Here is a 17640-nt window from a genome sequence, read left to right as displayed (position 1 = left end):
GATCTGCTCCACAGGGAGATGCTCCAGGACTGTTGACTCTGGGCTGGTCTCCAAGAACACAGAAGCAGGGGTTCAGGGTGACACTCAGCATGAAGGACGAGCCTATTACCCAGTTCAGCTGTGCTCCACAATGCAGGTCATTACACAGAACCCAGGGGGCAGGCTCCATCCTGCACATCAAGGCTGTTCCACTCCTGGGCGAGATTATAGAGTTAGTGCCCCCCTGTCCTCATGGGACTGACCCTCTCCCTCTGTGTTGCTCACAGTGCTGGGCGTTCTGGAGGCCACACAGACTAGAGTGGTTGGGAGCAGTCGTTTGTGGCTGTGGTTCGTGCAGGACTTGTGATGCTGTCCCTCCTCTTATCAGCTCCACGTATTCCTTTTGCAGAAGTCAGTGACACAAGATCTCTGCATCGCACATCAAAGCTGCACAGATGGTAGATCTCTTATCGAGGTGGACAGTGAGGAGGGCCCAGTGTGAACCAAATGCTGAAGGTGATTCCTGCTCAGCTCCTTCACAAAGCCCTGCCTAACCCCTCCCCACCCCACTCCCACCCCTGCCAACATGACATATTCCTTGGGGGACATTTAGAAAAGCCCAGAGACAACTTTGATTCAGAACTTGGAGGAGAAGGGAATGTTGATACTGGTACCTAATGGGGAGAGGCCAGGGTGCTGTAAACACCCTGCAACTCAGCATGTTCCTAGTGATTCTGAAGAGCCCTAAAGGTGGCTCAGAGTTAATGATGACGGCAGGGGAGGATCTGCTCTACTTTCTTCTTTAAGGTGGACATAGGGGTCCTGCCACTCCAGGGAACCCCTTTCTCTTCTCTCTCTCCCTATTGTTCTTCACTGTATCCTCTCTGTCTCTCACACACACACACCACACTCCCCCCTTTCAAGGCTTCTGGAATGCCTGATGCCGGGAGAAGAGAGAGGAGACACACACTCAGGTCTGGAAGCTGGGATTTATTGGGGATTCTATGACCTGAAGGGGCCTTCCTGAGGATTAGGGACGTGACGGGGCTTTAAGAGGAAAGCCAGAGGCAGATCCAGGGTGAGTGGCACTGAGAACCTGCCGGAGTCCTGCTCTGGTTTCCCCTCGTGCTGGCCCAGGTTCCAGGTTAACCCTCTTTCAGGACCTCATCGATCCAGGGCCGGTAAGGGGAGATCCGGGTGAAGGCGGCGGGGGGCTTTGCCCTGGACAGGCCATAGGAGACGAGGCCCTGGGCCACCCCAGCACACAGAAGAGGGCCCCCTGAGTCTCCCTGTGGACAGAGAAGGAAAGGGAGAGAGAGAAGGTGAGCCGGGAAACCACCTCCTCCTCCCTGTGGTCCAAACTCTGAGTTGGTTGGACCTGTCATCAGGCTCAGGAACACGGGCTCCTCATGAGGTGATACGTCTCTGATGCTGTTCTCTTTCCTTCTTGGCACGCCCTGACCCTGGGAGGCACTCCTTGACCCTAGCAGACCCTGGTCAGAGACCCCAAGGGGCCAAGGGAGGAGGATCTGAAGAGGGACAGTCCCAGCTCCTCAGACCTGAGGTCTCACACTTTATCACTGGCTGACACTCCTAACTCCATCTCCTTCCAAAGGTGTCTGCACCCTGGACAGTGATTTGTGGGGAAGACCATAGTCTGAGAATCACCTTAAATACAGATTTTGTGCTCTGGGGATTGTCCACACACAGCTGGAGATTGTGGTCAAAAGCAGGGAAGTGGCTGCAGGCCCGGGGCTCCATGAGTCTCAGCTTCACCTCTTGCAGAGTGCTGGAGGCTGGTTCCTTCACACCTGTTCTTCCCCAGCCAGCCACCCGGCACATTCTCCCGGGACGGATGAAGGTGACATGGGGTAGAAGGGGGAGTGTCCCCACGGCCAGGGTCAGGTTGGCTTTCTCCTTCAACTGTCAAGGAAATGAGGGCTGTCAGTGATGGAAATGGGCTTGGGGAAGGGTGGAGGTAACGAGGGAGGGACAGGGCAGCTGCTACACATGAGAGCCTCTTCCAGAGGCTGAGCTGAGGGGTGCTGGTGAGAAGCAGGTTGGGAAAGTGTGAGGGTAATGGGACCTGAAGGAGAAGCCCTGGAGAACAGAGAGCGGGGAAGGAAGCCTGGAGAACAGCGAGCGGGGAAGGAAGCCTGGAGAACACAGAGCAGGGAAGGAAGCCTGGAGAACAGGGAGTGGGGAAGAGGAAGAAGAATTTGCACCTTCAGTAACATGATGTCGTGGAGACCAACAGGCTCATATTTTGGGTAAGGAAACTGTTTTATGACCTCAAGCCTCTGCCATGTGTCTTCTTTCTTTTGTAAGTTATGGGCTCCGAGGGTGACTGTTACAGACCTATGTGAGGGAGAAGGCCAAGGTGAAACGCTGATGGCGGGGCGTCTGCTGAGATATGCCCACTCTGAGAAAGGGTGTGCAATCTTCCCAGGGTCAGCGATCTCTTCCCACCTCGCTCTTTTGAACTATTCATGTATGGGAGGAGCTCAGGCTTTATTCACGGAAGAGCTTTCTCAGGGACAGAGATAATTTCCAGGATCTTCCGGACGCCAGGGAGTGAGTAGGCTCTGAAGGACCCAGGGCACAGGGTAGGTACTTCCTAATCAAGGTGCCCTAAGGAGGGCCACCTCTCTGAGGGCAGAGGTGTCCGAGGAAAGAGGGGAGTGGTGGGGTCTCAGGTGGACCCTGTTCTCTGTCTCCCATGGAAAGGGTGGGTTCAGTTCCCCAGGAACTAAAGGCCAGTTCTTGAAAAGGGCATGGAGGAAGTGGTCGAGAACTGGGTGGGCCCCTGAAGGATGACTCCACATCCTTTGTGTTGGGGTTGGGGAGGGGGAGCTGGTTTTAGAAGAGGGCCACTGGGATGAGGTCCCCTCTCCTCTGAGGGGAGCTGAGCTCACAGTGACTGAGGGTCAGGACAGCCGTTCCACTCTGAGAATGATTTCCTTAAGGCCAAGTATTGTCTCTCCCTAAAGAGACCCAGGCCTAGGAGCTCCCCTCAGGCCCCGAGGAGCTGTTCCTGGTTGCTCCCCTGGATGCTCACCTCCCACTTGGAGATAAACAGGACCCACTGTCTCACCTTCCTGCACAGTGTGCAGCCGTCAGCACAAAGTCCCTTCTTATCAGGAAACCACCACAAGCCACCTGCTTTTCCTGAGAGGTGACAATTTCCAGGTAAGCCATGTAGGGGCAGGAGTGTGGCCTGCTCTCTGTGCCCCCGATGATCTCCACTGGAACACAGAACCCCAGGGCCTGAACACAGAGGGTGCACCGGCTGGCTTCAAGTCGGAACAGGCATCTCTGGAATCCGCACTCGCCCCGAGTTCTGCCCTCTCCCTCTCGGGTGGCTCTGGTGTCTCCTGCCTCTGCTCCAGGCACAGTAGCCAAGCTGGCCTAGGACGCCTCGCAGTCACGCTCACTTGAGGGTTCCCCCCACTCCCATTCTGCCCTCACTCAGCCCTCCTCTGTCCCCGTGCATGACCAGCTCTCCAGGTTCCTGTCTCCACCATCTCCATATCCCAGTTTGCTCAGAGATCAGCCAAGTTACAAGGCCAGAAGGTGAAGGGAACACAGGACTTTCAGCTCAGTGTCACACATTCCATACAGAGAAGACCACCCCTGGGGCCCCCTGCTCTGGGCTTTCCCTCAATCAAGGTGGGCTCCTTGTTCCTGGGAACGACCATGGGCTGCAGAGAGAGGGTGTGCACAGCCCAAGGGGAAACTTCACTCTGGGGTGTTGGGGAGAAAGCCTGGGGTTCTGTTTAAGGGTCAGCAATCTTCCGAGTGAATCTTGTTTTAGGGGTTGACCCTGCAGTTTCCAGAAGGAGTGGCCGGGCGACTCAGCAGCCTGGGCCCTGCAGCAGAGGAGGAGGAGCACCAGCGGCAGAGGAGGACGCTGCATCTTCTCAGGGAGGCTGCCCAGGGCACGTGCTGCCCCTGTTTCCTAGTCTTGGGTTTTTCACTCCCAGCAAGTGAGGGCAGGGCCAGGCTGGCAACCACAGGAAGTGACTGGTCATGTTCTCTTCTCTCATACTGTGCCTGCGTCTTTCTAATCAGAATTTCCCCTAGAGATGCCCTCTGTTTTGTGTGAGGTGAAGATGAGGCCTGAACCTCCAAGTTTTGGCCTCAGGGATGAGCTCTCCAGTGTGGTCCCTCATTGGTGTGGATGTGGAGGGCTCATGTCCTTCCCAGGCACGGCAGCTGATTAAGGCCCATCAGAGACATGGGTGGGGGAGAGTCTTTACACTGAGAATTCAGAAGCATATGCACGTTTAAGACAGTGACCACAGTAGGAAATACATTTGCAAAAAGACCCAACACATATGCCATAGGTATGTGTGAGTACAAAGGCACAAACCTACAAACATACAAATGAATCCAAAGTTACAGGAAACAATACTCATCCTTAATCACGTGCAATGCAGTCTAAGCTGCCACTCCTTTGCATCCCATCTTATTCCACTCAGATTAAACTGCAAGCTGCACCTCACTTCAAGCATGGTTACCTGCAATTTGAAAAACATTAATCTGCATCTCTCTCTCCCTCCTAACCAAGGGTTCATAGGCAGAAGACAGTAATCAAAGAATATTAGGTAGGGGAAGAGACCATACTCTACTGTTGGGCTTTACATACATTATCATAAGAGCAAATGGGATTGGAATTAGGACTTTAAAGAGCTCATGAATATCAATTATTGTCACCCTCTTAGAAGAATTGTTACTTTTATAACAATCCTATGAAGTAGGTAGAGTTATCTCTATTTTATGAATCTTGCTATCAAAGCTTATGCCTCAGAATTAGACTTCCCTCATTTCATACAAAGGGCCCTTCTGCTGTACCATCAAAGGCCAGGAAATCTAGTCCCGCTAATGGGAATGTCAATGTTGTTCCAGGGGTGCTGGGGTTCCTAATCTTACATGAGGAATCAAGCTCATTTGATTGAAATAGAATATATACAGATGTCAGGATCTGAGGTTTGCCTCTGTTTTCCCATCACAACCTTGGGAATTACCATAAGCATTGTTTTCAGTTCGGTTCAGTTCAGTTCAGTCGCTCAGTCATGTCAGAGTCTTTGCGACCCCATGAATCACAGCACGCCAGGCCTCCCTGTCCATCACCATCTCCCGAAGTTCACTCAGACTCATGTCCATCGAGTCCGTGATGCCATCCAGACATCTCATCCTTGGTCGTCCCCTTCTCCTACTGCCCTCAATCCCTCCCAGCGTCAGAGTCTTTTCCAATGAGTCAACTCTTCTCATGAGGTGGCCAAAGTACTGGAGCTTCAGCTTTAGCATCATTCCTTCCAAAGAAATCCCAGGGCTGATCTCCTTCAGAATGGACTGGTTGGAGATCCTTGCAGTCCAAGGGACTCTCAAGAGTCTTCTCCAATACCACAGTTCAAAAGCATCAGTTCTTCGGCGCTCAGCCTTCTTCACAGTCCAACTCTCACACCCATACATGACCACAGGAAAAACCATAGCCTTGACTAGACGGACCTTAGTTGGCCAAGTAATGTCTCTGCTTTTGAATATGCTGTCTAGGTTGGTCATAACCTTTCTTCCAAGGAGTAAGCGTCTTTTAATTTCATGGCTGCAGTCACCATCTGCAGTGATTTTGGAGCCCAAAAAAATAAAGTCTGACACTGTTTCTACTGTTTCCCCATCTATTTCCCAGGACTAACACAGAATTTAGACTCAGACGCATTAATGTGATTCAAATAACAAAACTCATAACTATTATAGAATATAACTGAGTTTTCAAGCACATCTGCTATGTTCCCCAGACTTCAGAGTTCTAAAAACCAAACCTACGTCTATTCCTGTGATGGCTTCCAATACATTTTGAATTCCCAGCCTGGTAGGTCTCTTATGTAAAGTAAGGCATTGTTTGGGATTCTGAAAATCGGGAGAAGAGTGTATCTGGGCAGAATCTGATGAAGCTGGAATCTAGAACTTGAGAATCCTTCTAATGCTCCTTTGCAGTAACAGCAGTCCATCCTCTCCAGTCTCAGAGGTTAGTGTTTTCTTGCCTGAAGGATCTGTAATGGATTCCCTGAGGTAGTTATTCTGCAGGTTGTTGATAGGTTGCTTAAGAGAATAATAAATTAGTCAATAGTGATCATGTTTGAGAAGAGTTTGAATGAACTCTGGGTTCTTTAGTGGGGACTAATGAGTGGAAATATGGAAAAGGTCAATGAGGCTTGATCTGGAAGGTTCCATTCATGTTGGAGTTTTCCATGATGGTAAATCTTTCTTAGCGGTTATAGGACGCAATGAATATTCCCTTTCCTGAACTCACTGGTTTTGTATATATAATTCATTTTGCCACTTAGATGAATACCAGACACCTACGCCTGCTTCATGTCCAATGAGACAGAAGAGACTAAGGCATAGATAATTTGTTCCTTCTGTACTTTAGCTGGAACCCATTTGTGGTTTTCTGATGTTTAGCTTAACTTGAAAGTTTCCCTTTGCTTGTGACCTTCATTGTGCTATGCATGCATGCTAGGTCGCTCCAGTCGTGGCCTTTTCTTTGCAACCTTATGGACTGCAGCCTGCCAGGCTCCTCTGTCCATGGGATTCTCCAGGCAACAATACTGGAGTGGGTTGCCAAGCCCTCCTCCAGTGGGTTGCCATGATCTTCCCGACCCAGGGATTGAACCCATGTCTCTTACGTCTAACCTGCATTGGCAGGTGGGTTCTTTACCACTGGCTCCACCTGGGAAGCCCCGTTGTGTTATAGTCCTTAGTTACAGGACTCCTAGGCGCTCTCCCTTAGGCCTAAGGATGCTTTCTTTCTTTCTTTCTCTCCTCGCTTTCTGTAGTTATGTACATATGTATGTATGTATGTATTACTGTGCTGGTGCTTGAAGGCATTGGTGAACAAAGTAGCTAGCAAAGCAAAAGGTTGAGAGGAGGTGGAACTCAGTGTCTCCATGGGAGAACTCCCTCTGGGGTGAATGATGGCAGAAGAATTTCTTGTTTCACTTCCTCACTTCACTGGTAGGCTCACTGCACAGCTGAGCAGAGTTGGCTTTGTGTCAGTCCCCACCCTGTCTCATCTCCTCTCATCAGCCTCTCTGTGTATCCACAGCAGTCATGTGAAACTGTCTCAAACCATCCCTTTCCCATGGGTTTGGGTAAAGTCCTTTAAGTCTGGCATGCTTCTCTAGTAAACCTTGCAATGCTATCAGTCTATCAGCAATCAGCATCAGCCAGGGCAACAAAAGAAAATTCTGTGTACCTTTTTCATACTGTTCATACTGTTCACTACGAACAAAGCTAGTGGAGGTGATGGAATTCCAGTTGAGCTGTTTCAAATCCTGAAAGATGATGCTATGAAAGTGCTGCACTCAATATGCCAGCAAATTTGGAAAACTCAGCAGTGCCCACAGGACTGGAAAAGTCTGTTTTCATTCCAATCCCAAAGAAAGGCAATGCAAAAGAATGCTCAAACTACCACACAATTGTACTCATCCCACATGCTAGTAAAATCACACAATTGTACTCATCCCACATGCTAGTAATGTTCAAAATTCTCCAAGCCAGGCTTCAGCAATATGTGAACTGTGAACTCCCTGATGTTCAAGCTGGTTTTAGAAAAGGCAGAGGAACCAGAGATCAAATTGCCAACATCCGCTGGATCATGGAAAAAGCAAGAGAGTTCCAGAAAACAGCTATTTCTGCTTTATTGACTATGCCAAAGCCTTTGACTGTGTGGATCACAAAAAACTGTGGAAAATTCTGAAAGAGATGGGAATTCCAGACCACCTAACCTGCCTCTTGAGAAATCTGTATGCAGGTCAGGAAGCAACAGTTAGAACTGGACATGGAACAACAGACTGGTTCCAAATAGGAAAAGGAGTACGTCAAGGCTGCATATTGTCACCCTGCTTATTTAACTTCTATGCAGAGTACCTCATGAGAAACACTGGACTGGAAGAAACACAAGCTGGAATCAAGATTGCCGGGAGAAGTATCAATAATCTCAGATATGCAGATGACACCACCCTTATGGCAGAAAGTGAGGAGGAACTAAAAAGCCTCTTGATGAAAGTGAAAGAGGAAAGCGAAAAAGTTGGCTTAAAGCTCAACATTCAGAAAACAAAGATCATGGCATCCGGTCCCATCACTTCATGGGAAATAGATGGGGAAACAGTGTCAGACTTTATTTTGGGGGGCTCCAAAATCACTGCAGATGGTGATTGCAGCCATGAAATTAAAAGACGCTTACTCTTTGGAAGGAAAGTTATGACCAACCTAGATAGCATATTCAAAAGCAGAGACATTACTTTGCTGACTAAGGTCCGTCTAGTCAAGGCTATGGTTTTTCCTGTTGTCATGTATGGGTGTGAGAGTTGGACTGTAAAGAAGGCTGAGCACCGAAGAATTGATGCTTTTGAACTGTGGTATTGGAGAAGACTCTTGAGAGTCCCTTGGACCGCAAGGAGATCCAACCAGTCCATTCTGAAGGAGATCAGCCCTGGGATTTCTTTGGAAGGAATGATGCTAAAGCTGAAGCTCCAGTACTTTGGCCACCTCATGCGAAGAGTTGACTCATTGGAAAAGACTCTGATGCTGGGAGGGATTGGGGGCAGGAGGAGAAGTGGACGACAGAGGATGCGATGTCCGGATGGCATCACGGACTCGATGGACATGAGTCTGAGTGAACTCTGGGAGATGGTGATGGACAGGGAGGCCTGGCGTGCTGTGATTCATGGGGTCACAAAGTCTGACACGACTGAGCGACTGAACTGAACTGAACTGTGTACCTTAGAATCAAATCTGTACATGAGGATCTTCTCTTACCTGTTGGAGTAAGGCTCTATGGCATCAACTGTTGTTTGTTTGTCAGCATGCTCCCATGAAGCTTGTTGGATAATGGTTGCTGCCAGAAATGGAGTCAGGACGTTGCTCTGAGACAGCATGGCCAGAGTCTGAGGGCCTGCCTTCATGGGTTTCTTTTATGCTCTCCAAGCTGTTGTTTCAATTAATTAAGGGGACACTACTCAGGACTCTTCCCATAGACCTCCAGGATGTGAATCAATGTTTTCTCAGATAATGATTCTTCCTTTTAGTTGCTCCTTATTCCTGCATTTCCTTATCTCTTACAACCAAGCAGAAAGAACCTTCTCTTTCCCCTACATGCCACATATGTCTGATGTAATTTTGAACATTTGGCTGGTCTGTTGATACTGCCATGATGGAGGAATATAAGCACCAAGAGCTCTTGGGAAGGGTTGATTTTTTCAGTGCTTATAAGAAGAATGTTATAAAAGGATGAGAGGAGTGGATCTCCTAAGACAAGTATGTGTGCTTAGTCACTCAGTCATGTCCAGCTCTTTGCAATCCCATGGACTGTAGCCCACTAGGCTCCTCTGCCCGTGGAATTCTCCAGGCAAGAATGCTGGAGTGGGTTGCAATGACCTCCTCCAGGGGATCTTCCCAACAAAGCAATCGAACCCAAGTCTCTTGCATTGCAGGCGGATTCTTTACCGTCTGAGCCACCAGGGAAGCCCAAGACAAGTATCTCTGAGTTAAATGCAAAATGACATTGTCAAGGCTTGGGAAAGAATTACCTTTTCCTGGTAGGATCCCTTACCAACTTTGTATTTTGGGCAAATTTCTTCATCTTTCTTAGGCTCGCCCTTCCCAGTCATCTGTAAAATGGGCATAAGAATGATGAGGATTAAATAAGAGATGAGGAGTTACAGTATCAGGTATAGTAAGCATTACAGATACTGATTACTGTATTAGCATCATTAGCCCCCAAGATTGAGTACCCCGCCCAGCAGTTTGTGCACCTCTGCATTTTAATTGGTACATTTAAACCAGTAGTATTCAAAACAAGTATTGATATAATATCTACCATACTTGTTACCATTTTCTATTTGTTGCCCTTGTTCTTTGTTTCTAGCCTGCCTCTAACCCTTCTCTGCCTTTTCTGTTTTTATTTTTGTTAACTTACGGTTTATTCCTCTAAGAATGGAAATTAAGCTGCATTTCTGAAATAAAGCAAAAAGGAATTCTCTTCCAGCTTCTGGAAGATGTGATGGCTCCCACCAGTTACAGGGGGGTGTCAAGTATGGCACTGACTTATTCCAAATGTTTATAGTGTTGTTCAGACTGTGTCAGGTCAGACCCATGAAATCCTTTGATCACTGTATTATTTTAATATAGTCACTGTAATAAAATATTGCCAACTTACAGGGTTAAAGAGGCTTCCCAGGTGGCGCTAATGGTAAAGAACTCACCTGCTGATTCAGGAGATGTAAGAGATGTGGGTTCAATCCCTGGGTCGGAAAGATCCCCTGGAGGAGGGCATGGCAACCCACTCCAGTATTCTTGCCGGCAGAATCCCAAAGACAGAGGAGCCTGGTAGGCTCCTCTGGGGTCGCAAAGAGTTGAACACGCCTGAAGTGTCTCAGCATGCATGCACAGTGGGTTAAAACAGTACTCATTTTTCCTCTTACCTTTCTGGAGGTCAGAAGTCTGAAATTACTTTCACTTGCCCCAAACCGAGGTGTTGGCAAGGCTGCACTCCTTCCAGAGGCTGATAACTTTTTCAACTTCTATAGTGGCACAGCTCACATTCCTTGGCTCACGGTCCTTTCCTCTGTCTTCAAAGCCCACAGAGTAGTGACTTTGCATCTCTCTGCCTTTCTCTCTCTCTCTGCTGAGGTTGTCACATGGCCTTCTCTCACAGTAGAATTTCCCTCTGCCTGTCTCTTGTAAGGATGCATGTAATTACATTTAGGGCCCACCTGGATAACATGGGCAATCTCCCCATCTCAAGATTCTTCTTAATCACATCTGCAAAGTTCCTGTTACCATATAAGGTAACATTCATAGGTTCAAAGGATTAGGACCTGGGTATTTCTGGGTGCCATTATTCAGCCTGCCTCTTCTTCCTTCTCCTTCTCCTGCTCCTCCCTCCCCCTCCGCTCACTTCTCCTCTTCCCACAAACCTTGTGCCTCAGCCACTACAATTCAGGGCGTAGATGCACTGTAGCAAACTCCCTGTCACCCTTTCTGGAGATGGTCCCAGGCTTGGGCTGTTGCTACCTTGCATCCTTACACCTACTTCTGCCCCATCCTCACCATCCCCCTCAATAATGGGTCTGGGGCCAGAGAAGTATCTGCCAAGTGAGAAGGAGGAAAATTTCCCAAGTATGAGAACTCAGGATGCTGGGGAGGGCTGAGCCTGGAAGTCCTCAGGATGGCTTTGTCAACCACAACTGTCACAAGAAAGCAGGGCCATGCGAGTCCAAAAGAAAGTTCCCCTAGAATGTCAGGGTGAGTCTGGCCCCTGAACTACATCAGAGTCACCCAATTCAACTGTCATCTTCCTTTAGAAATGACAGTGTCTCCATGTCTTCCAAAAGACAAATCTGAGTTAGGTCAAGTTCTCCAAAATTTCCTCCTCCAAGTGACCCTCAGTGCTCTGAATCCCATACCCACCAGCATCTGAGTTGGATGCCTGCACTCACAGCCATACACATCTGAACAAGGGAAACGGAGCATGAACTCTAGCTAGCTCTCAGGAGCCTGCCATTGAAGGGCCCTCATGCAGGTTTCACCACGTTCCCTAAGAGGCCTAGAAGACAGGCCCAGCCCCATGCAAGAAAGAGCTGCTACTGCTGGCCCCAGACCAGGGACCCAGAGAATCCATTTTTCCCATTGTCTGTCAGCCCACAGAAGAAGGCAATGGCAACCCACTCCAGTACTCTTGCCTGGAAAATCCAGGTCTGGGCTTCCAGTTCTGCCACTGATCAATGTAGACATAAGAAACCCTGAAACACATATCTGATTATAAACTATAACTCTATATGAAAAACAGACACATGTACACACCTTATTTGTTTGTTTTGGGCTGTCCTGGGTCTTTGTTGCTGCAGGGGGTTTTCTCTAGTTGTAACAAGAGGGGCCTACTGTCTAGTCGTGATGCACAGCTTCTCATTGTGATAGCTTCTCTCGCTGCAGAGCACGAGCTCTAGATGAGCAGGCTTCAGGAGTTGGGGTACATGGGCTCAGCTGCCGTGGCTTCTGGGCTAGAGCACTGGATCAATAGTTGTGGCACATGGACTTAGTTGCTCTGCAGCACACGAGATCTTCTTGAATCAGAGATCGAACCCATGTCTCCTGCAGGCAGATTCTTTACCATTAAGCCACCAGAGAAGCACTTTCCAATTTTTAAAAAAAACGGAGAAATGTGACAGGTTCTCAAAAATAAAAGAACTTACATGGAATGATAACAAACCATGTTTATGATTTTTGCCAAAAGAGAAATCTGAGTTAACTCTCCTTTTATATTTGTATAATTGAGTAAGAGTTTTAAAACATGAAATATAAGGAGCAGAGGCTCTATGTGTGATGTTTGCTTGGGAGACCAGCACACACGCTGAGTTGAAGCTCAGGCCCCATCCACTGTTGACGCCCAGATCCCAAGGATAGTACATCCACACCTCCACAGGGCAGACCGCCTTTCCAAGGAGCTGGACACTGGAGACCTGGGGAGAGCGGTCAGCTTACCCTGACAGCCTGGCCCTCAGGAAGTGGTGGGGTCAGTGGACACTGCGGGGAACTGGGCGTAGCCCACAGGATGAATCGGACCCGAAGGGGCTGACAGACACTGACTGCAGCTTCACCTTCTGGACCCTTCTTCTAAGCCAGTGAACGATCGGTTTGCAGGAAGAGAGAGATCCATACCATGCTTTCCAGGTTTCAGGTAATCATCTTTAAGTGGCATGCAGCTTGCATTCTACTGTGGATTGGAATACAAAGGAATGACAAGAAGGAGAAAATGATGGCAAGCACTGCACATCATAAGGATAAACCCTATTTCCTGAAACTTTGATTCATCTGCACAGGTACAAGTTTGTGCTCAGCACTCACATACATGTAGTGCGTGCACAGGGGCTTTTTGCAGAATGTGCATCATGGCCTTCAAAGTGCATGTGCTTCTGAATTCTCAGTGTAAAGACTCTCCCCCACCCATGTCTCTGATGGGCCTTAACCAGCTGCCCTGCCTGGGAAGGACATGAGCCCTCCACCTCCACATCAATGAGGAACCACCTCATCCCTGAAGCCAAGACTTGGAAGTTCAGGCCTCAGCTTCATCCAAACAAAACGGAGGGCATCTCTAGGGGAAATTCTGATTAGGAAGACAGCAGGCACAGTATGAGAGAAGAGAACGTGACCAGTCAGTTCCTGCGGTTACCAGTCTGGCCCTGCCCTCACTTGTTGGTGCCGGGGTCCAGCCCCGGTGGATCCAGGGAATTCGAAGGGTGGACGGCGTTGGCGTGAGAAAAACTTATTTGTTTATTAATATAAGATTGGATTAGGAAGAAATAGTGTAGTAGGAAGATTAAGTGGAGGAAGAGGGCTGAATAGCTTGGATTACGTGGAAGACCAATAAAATTCCAGACAAGGAATTTGCACCATCTACGCTGGGCCACCGGCGCTCGCTTGAATATCTAAGGGTGCCTCGCCTTAGGCTCCCTTTCGCGCGGGTCTTAACAGCCAGGGCAAGTAAGTAGACCTGGCGAGCCTCCGCGCCCCAGGTGGAGATTCAGCCTGAAATTAAAGTAAAGAGCAGAGGGAGGGAAAGAGAGAAGAGAGCGAGAAACACGGGGGGAGCCAGATTCCCAAGAAACCAGGCCGAGAGACTAGTCCGAGAAACTGGTCCAATCCTTTATTGTTCAGACGGCCTTTTATACTTTTGTTAAAACATGGAGATCAATGGGTAACACAAAATTATGTAGCGTTCACAACCCAGACTCTTTCTGTATATCATTTTGTATGCAAAAGGTCTCAGGTGATTTACATTATCTTCTGGCCAAGAGGCTTGTTAACACTTTTTGACTCTCTTCCTTAATGAATGTTAATTTTGTTTCCCCTGAAGTGTTTTTCTTTAATCTACATCTCCTTAAAGCGCTAAAGTTACATCTCTATAGAACAAAGGCGCAGTGGGTTATAACAAAGAAGGTACTTAACACAAAGATCTAATGTTGCTAATACCAGGTCTACTACTTGTTTTTCTATATACCAACTGTATCTAAAAATAAAGGATATGAAAATTCAGCAGCAAGCATTGACTCAACAAATGAAACTTTTAATCAGTCCTATTCTAAAGATTTTGACTCTTCGGAAGCCCCTAAATTCCTAGGATATTTTAAGCTTCCTGTGCCTCCTGCGGTCAGGAGGCCTCAAACAATCACACGCGCAGCTGTACGAGTCCTGCAGGCAGGCTAGAAAGCCATCAGAGGGGTTTTTGGATTGAAACACTCTTTCAAATGCAGAAAACTAAAGCACTGAATTGACTTTTTCCAGAGAATGTCAGAAGAGTGGAAAAGCAGAGCACAAATTGTTGGGGTACATGCTTAGGAATTTCCAGAGGGGCCCCTGAAGTCTGAGCATGCCTAGCGTATGTCAGCTTCCTTCTTCATGACCTTGTCATGGGCAGGATTCCTCACACTGGCTTCCGCATGTTGGGAGTGAAAAACCCAAGACTAGGAAACAGGGGCAGCGGGTGCCCTGGGCAGCCTCCCTGAGAAGATGCAGCGTCCTCCTCTGCCGCTGGTGCTCCTCCTCCTCTGCTGCAGGGCCCAGGCTGCTGAGTCGCCCGGCCACTCCTTCTGGAAACTGCAGGGTCAACCCCTAAAACAAGATTCACTCGGAAGATTGCTGACCCTTAAACAGAACCCCAGGCTTTCTCCCCAACACCCCAGAGTAAAGTTTCCCCTTGGGCTGTGCACACCCTCTCTCTGCAGCCCATGGTCATTCCCAGAAACAAGGAGCCCACCTTGATTGAGGGAAAGCCCAGAGCAGGGGGACCCAGGGGTGGTCTTCTCTGTATGGAATGTGTGACACTGAGCTGAAAGTCCTGTGTTCCCTTCACTTTGTGGCCTTGTAACTTGGCTGATCTCTGAGCAACCTGGGATATGGAGATGGTGGAGACAGGAACCTGGAGAGCTGGTCATGCGCGGGGACAGAGGAGGGCTGAGTGAGGGCAGAATGGGAGTGGGGGGAACCCTTAGGTGAGCGTGACTGCGAGGCGTCCGAGGCCAGCTTGGCTGCTGTGCCTGGAGCAGAGGCAGGAGACACCAGAGCCACCCGAGAGGAAGAGGGCAGAACTCGGGGCGAGTGCGGATTCCAGAGACGCCTGTTCCGACGTGAAGCCAGCCGGTGCACCCTCTGTGATCAGGCTCTGGGGTTCTGTGTTCCAGTGGAGATCATCGGGGGCACAGAGAGCAAGCCACACTCCCGCCCCTACATGGCCTACCTGGAAATTGTCACCTCGCAGGAAAAGCAGGTGGCTTGTGGTGGTTTCCTGATAAGAAGGGACTTTGTGCTGACGGCTGCACACTGTGCAGGAAGGTGAGACAGTGGGTCCTGTTTATCTCCAAGTGGGAGGTGAGCATCCAGGGGAGCAACCAGGAACAGCTCCTCGGGGCCTGAGGGGAGCTCCTAGGCCTGGGTCTCTTTAAGGAGAGACAATACTTGGCCTTAAGGAAATCATTCTCAGAGTGGAACGGCTGTCCTGACCCTCACTCACTGTGAGCTCAGCTCCCCTCAGAGGTGAGAGGACCTCATCCCAGTGCCCCTCTTCTAAAAGCAGCTCCCCGTCCCCAACCCCAACACAAAGGATGTGGAGTCATCCTTCAGGGGCCCACCCAGTTCTCGACCACTTCCTCCATGCCCTTTTCAAGAACTGGCCTTTAGCTCCTGGGGACCTGAACCCACCCTTTCCATGGGAGACAGAGAACAGGGTCCACCTGAGACCCCACCACTCCCCTCTTTCCTCAGACACCTCTGCCCTCAGAGAGGTGGCCCTCATTAGGGCACCTTGATTAGGAAGTACCCACCCTGTCCCCTGGGTCCTCCACAGCCCGCTCACTCCCTGGCGTCCCAAAGGCCCTGGAGATTATCTCTGTCCCTGAGAAAGCTCTTCCTTGAATAAAGCCTGAGCCCCTCCCATACCACGATTGGCTCAAAAGAGGGATGTGGGAAGAGATCGCTGACCCTGGGAGAGACTACACGCCCTTTCTCAGAGTGGGCATATCTCAGCAGACGCCCCACCATCAGCGTTTCACCTTGGCCTTCTTCTCCCTCACATAGGTCTGTAACAGTCACTCTCAGAGCCCATAACATACAAAAGAAAGAAGACACATGGCAGAGGCTTGAGGTCATAAAACAGTTTCCTTACCCAAAATATGACCCTGTTGGTCTCCACGACATCATGTTACTGAAGGTGCAAATTCTTCTTCCTCTTCCCCACTCCCTGTTCTCCAGGCTTCCTTCCCTGCTCTGTGTTCTCCAGGCTTCCTTCCCCGCTCGCTGTTCTCCAGGCTTCCTTCCCCGCTCTCTGTTCTCCAGGGCTTCTCCTTCAGGTCCCATTACCCTCACACTTTCCCAACCTGCCTCTCACCAGCACCCCTCAGCTCAGCCTCTGGAAGGGGCTCTCATGTGGAGCAGCTGCCCTGTCCCTCCCTGGCTGCCTCCACCCCTCCCCAAGCCCATTTCCATCACTGACAGCCCTCATTTCCTTCACAGTTGAAGGAGAAAGCCAATCTGACCCTGGCCATGGGGATACTCCCCCTTCCACCCGTCACCTTCATCCATCCTGGGAGAATGTGCCGGGTGGCTGGCTGGGGAAAAACAGGTGTGAAGGAACCAGCCTCCAACACTCTGCAAGAGGTGAAGCTGAGACTCATGGAGCCCCGGGCCTGCTGCCACTTCCCTGCTTTTGACCACTATCTCCAGCTGTGTGTGGGCAATCCCCAGAGCACAAAATCTGCATTTAAGGTGATTCTCAGACTACAGTCTTCCCCACAAATCACTGTCCAGGGTGCAGACACCTTTGGAAGGAGACAGAGTTAGGAGTGTCAGCCAGTGACAAAGTGTGAGACCTCAGGTCTGAGGAGCTGGGACTGTCCCTCTTCAGATCCTCCTCCCTCGGCTCCATGGGGTCTCTGACCAGGGTCTGCTCAGGGTCAGGGGTTGTAAGGAAGGAAAGGAAGATACCCCATCAGACAGAGACATATCACCTCATGAGAAGCCCGTGTTCCTGAGCCTGATGACAGGTCCAACCAACTCAGAGTTGGGACCACAGGGAGGAGGGGGTGGTTTCCCGGCTCACCTTCTCTCTCTCCCTTTCCTTCTCTTTCCACAGGGAGACTCAGGGGGGCCTCTTCTGTGTGCTGGGGTGGCCCAGGGCCTCGTCTCCTATGGCCTGTCCAGTGCAAAGCCCCCCGCCGCCTTCACCCGGATCTCCCCTTACCGGCCCTGGATCGATGAGGTCCTGAAAGAGGGTTAACCTGGAACCTGAGCCAGCACGAGGGGAAACAGGAGCAGGACTCCGGCAGGTTCTCAGTGCCACTCACCCTGGATCTGCCTCTGGTTTTCCTCTTAAAGCCCCGACACGTCCCTAATCCTCAGGAAGGCTGCTTCAGGTCATAGAATTCCCAGTAAATCTCAGTGAACACCCGTCTTCCAGACCTGAGTGTGTGTCTCCTCTCTCTTCTCCCAGCATCAGGCATTCCAGAAGCCTTGAAAGCGGGAAGTGTGTGGTGTGTGTGTGTGAGAGACAGAGAGGATACAGTGAAGAACAATAGGGAGAGAGAGAAGAGAAAGGGGTTCCCTGGA

General features: G+C 49.8%; 2 protein-coding genes across 2 annotated transcripts; one reads left to right on the top strand and one right to left on the bottom strand.

The window, feature by feature from the left end:
* Positions 1-1124: 1124 nt before the first annotated feature.
* LOC138094987 (mast cell protease 2-like) lies at positions 1125-11065 on the bottom strand. The gene is made up of 5 exons (XM_068990973.1): positions 11059-11065; positions 3074-3224; positions 2205-2337; positions 1648-1902; positions 1125-1268 (listed from the first exon to the last, which is right to left on the bottom strand). The coding sequence occupies exons 1-5, from the start codon at positions 11063-11065 to the stop codon at positions 1125-1127; spliced, it is 690 nt and encodes a 229-aa protein (XP_068847074.1).
* Positions 11066-11108: 43 nt separating this feature from the next.
* Positions 11109-17311, top strand: LOC138094986 (mast cell protease 2-like). The gene is made up of 4 exons (XM_068990972.1): positions 11109-11139; positions 15222-15372; positions 16626-16800; positions 17168-17311. The coding sequence occupies exons 1-4, from the start codon at positions 11109-11111 to the stop codon at positions 17309-17311; spliced, it is 501 nt and encodes a 166-aa protein (XP_068847073.1).
* Positions 17312-17640: the final 329 nt, after the last annotated feature.

Source organism: Capricornis sumatraensis, chromosome 19 (assembly GCF_032405125.1).
Source record: "Capricornis sumatraensis isolate serow.1 chromosome 19, serow.2, whole genome shotgun sequence".
NCBI classification, from domain to species: Eukaryota; Metazoa; Chordata; class Mammalia; order Artiodactyla; family Bovidae; genus Capricornis; species Capricornis sumatraensis.
Note: the sequence above shows the minus strand (reverse complement) of the source record. Positions and strands in the feature narration are given on the sequence as shown.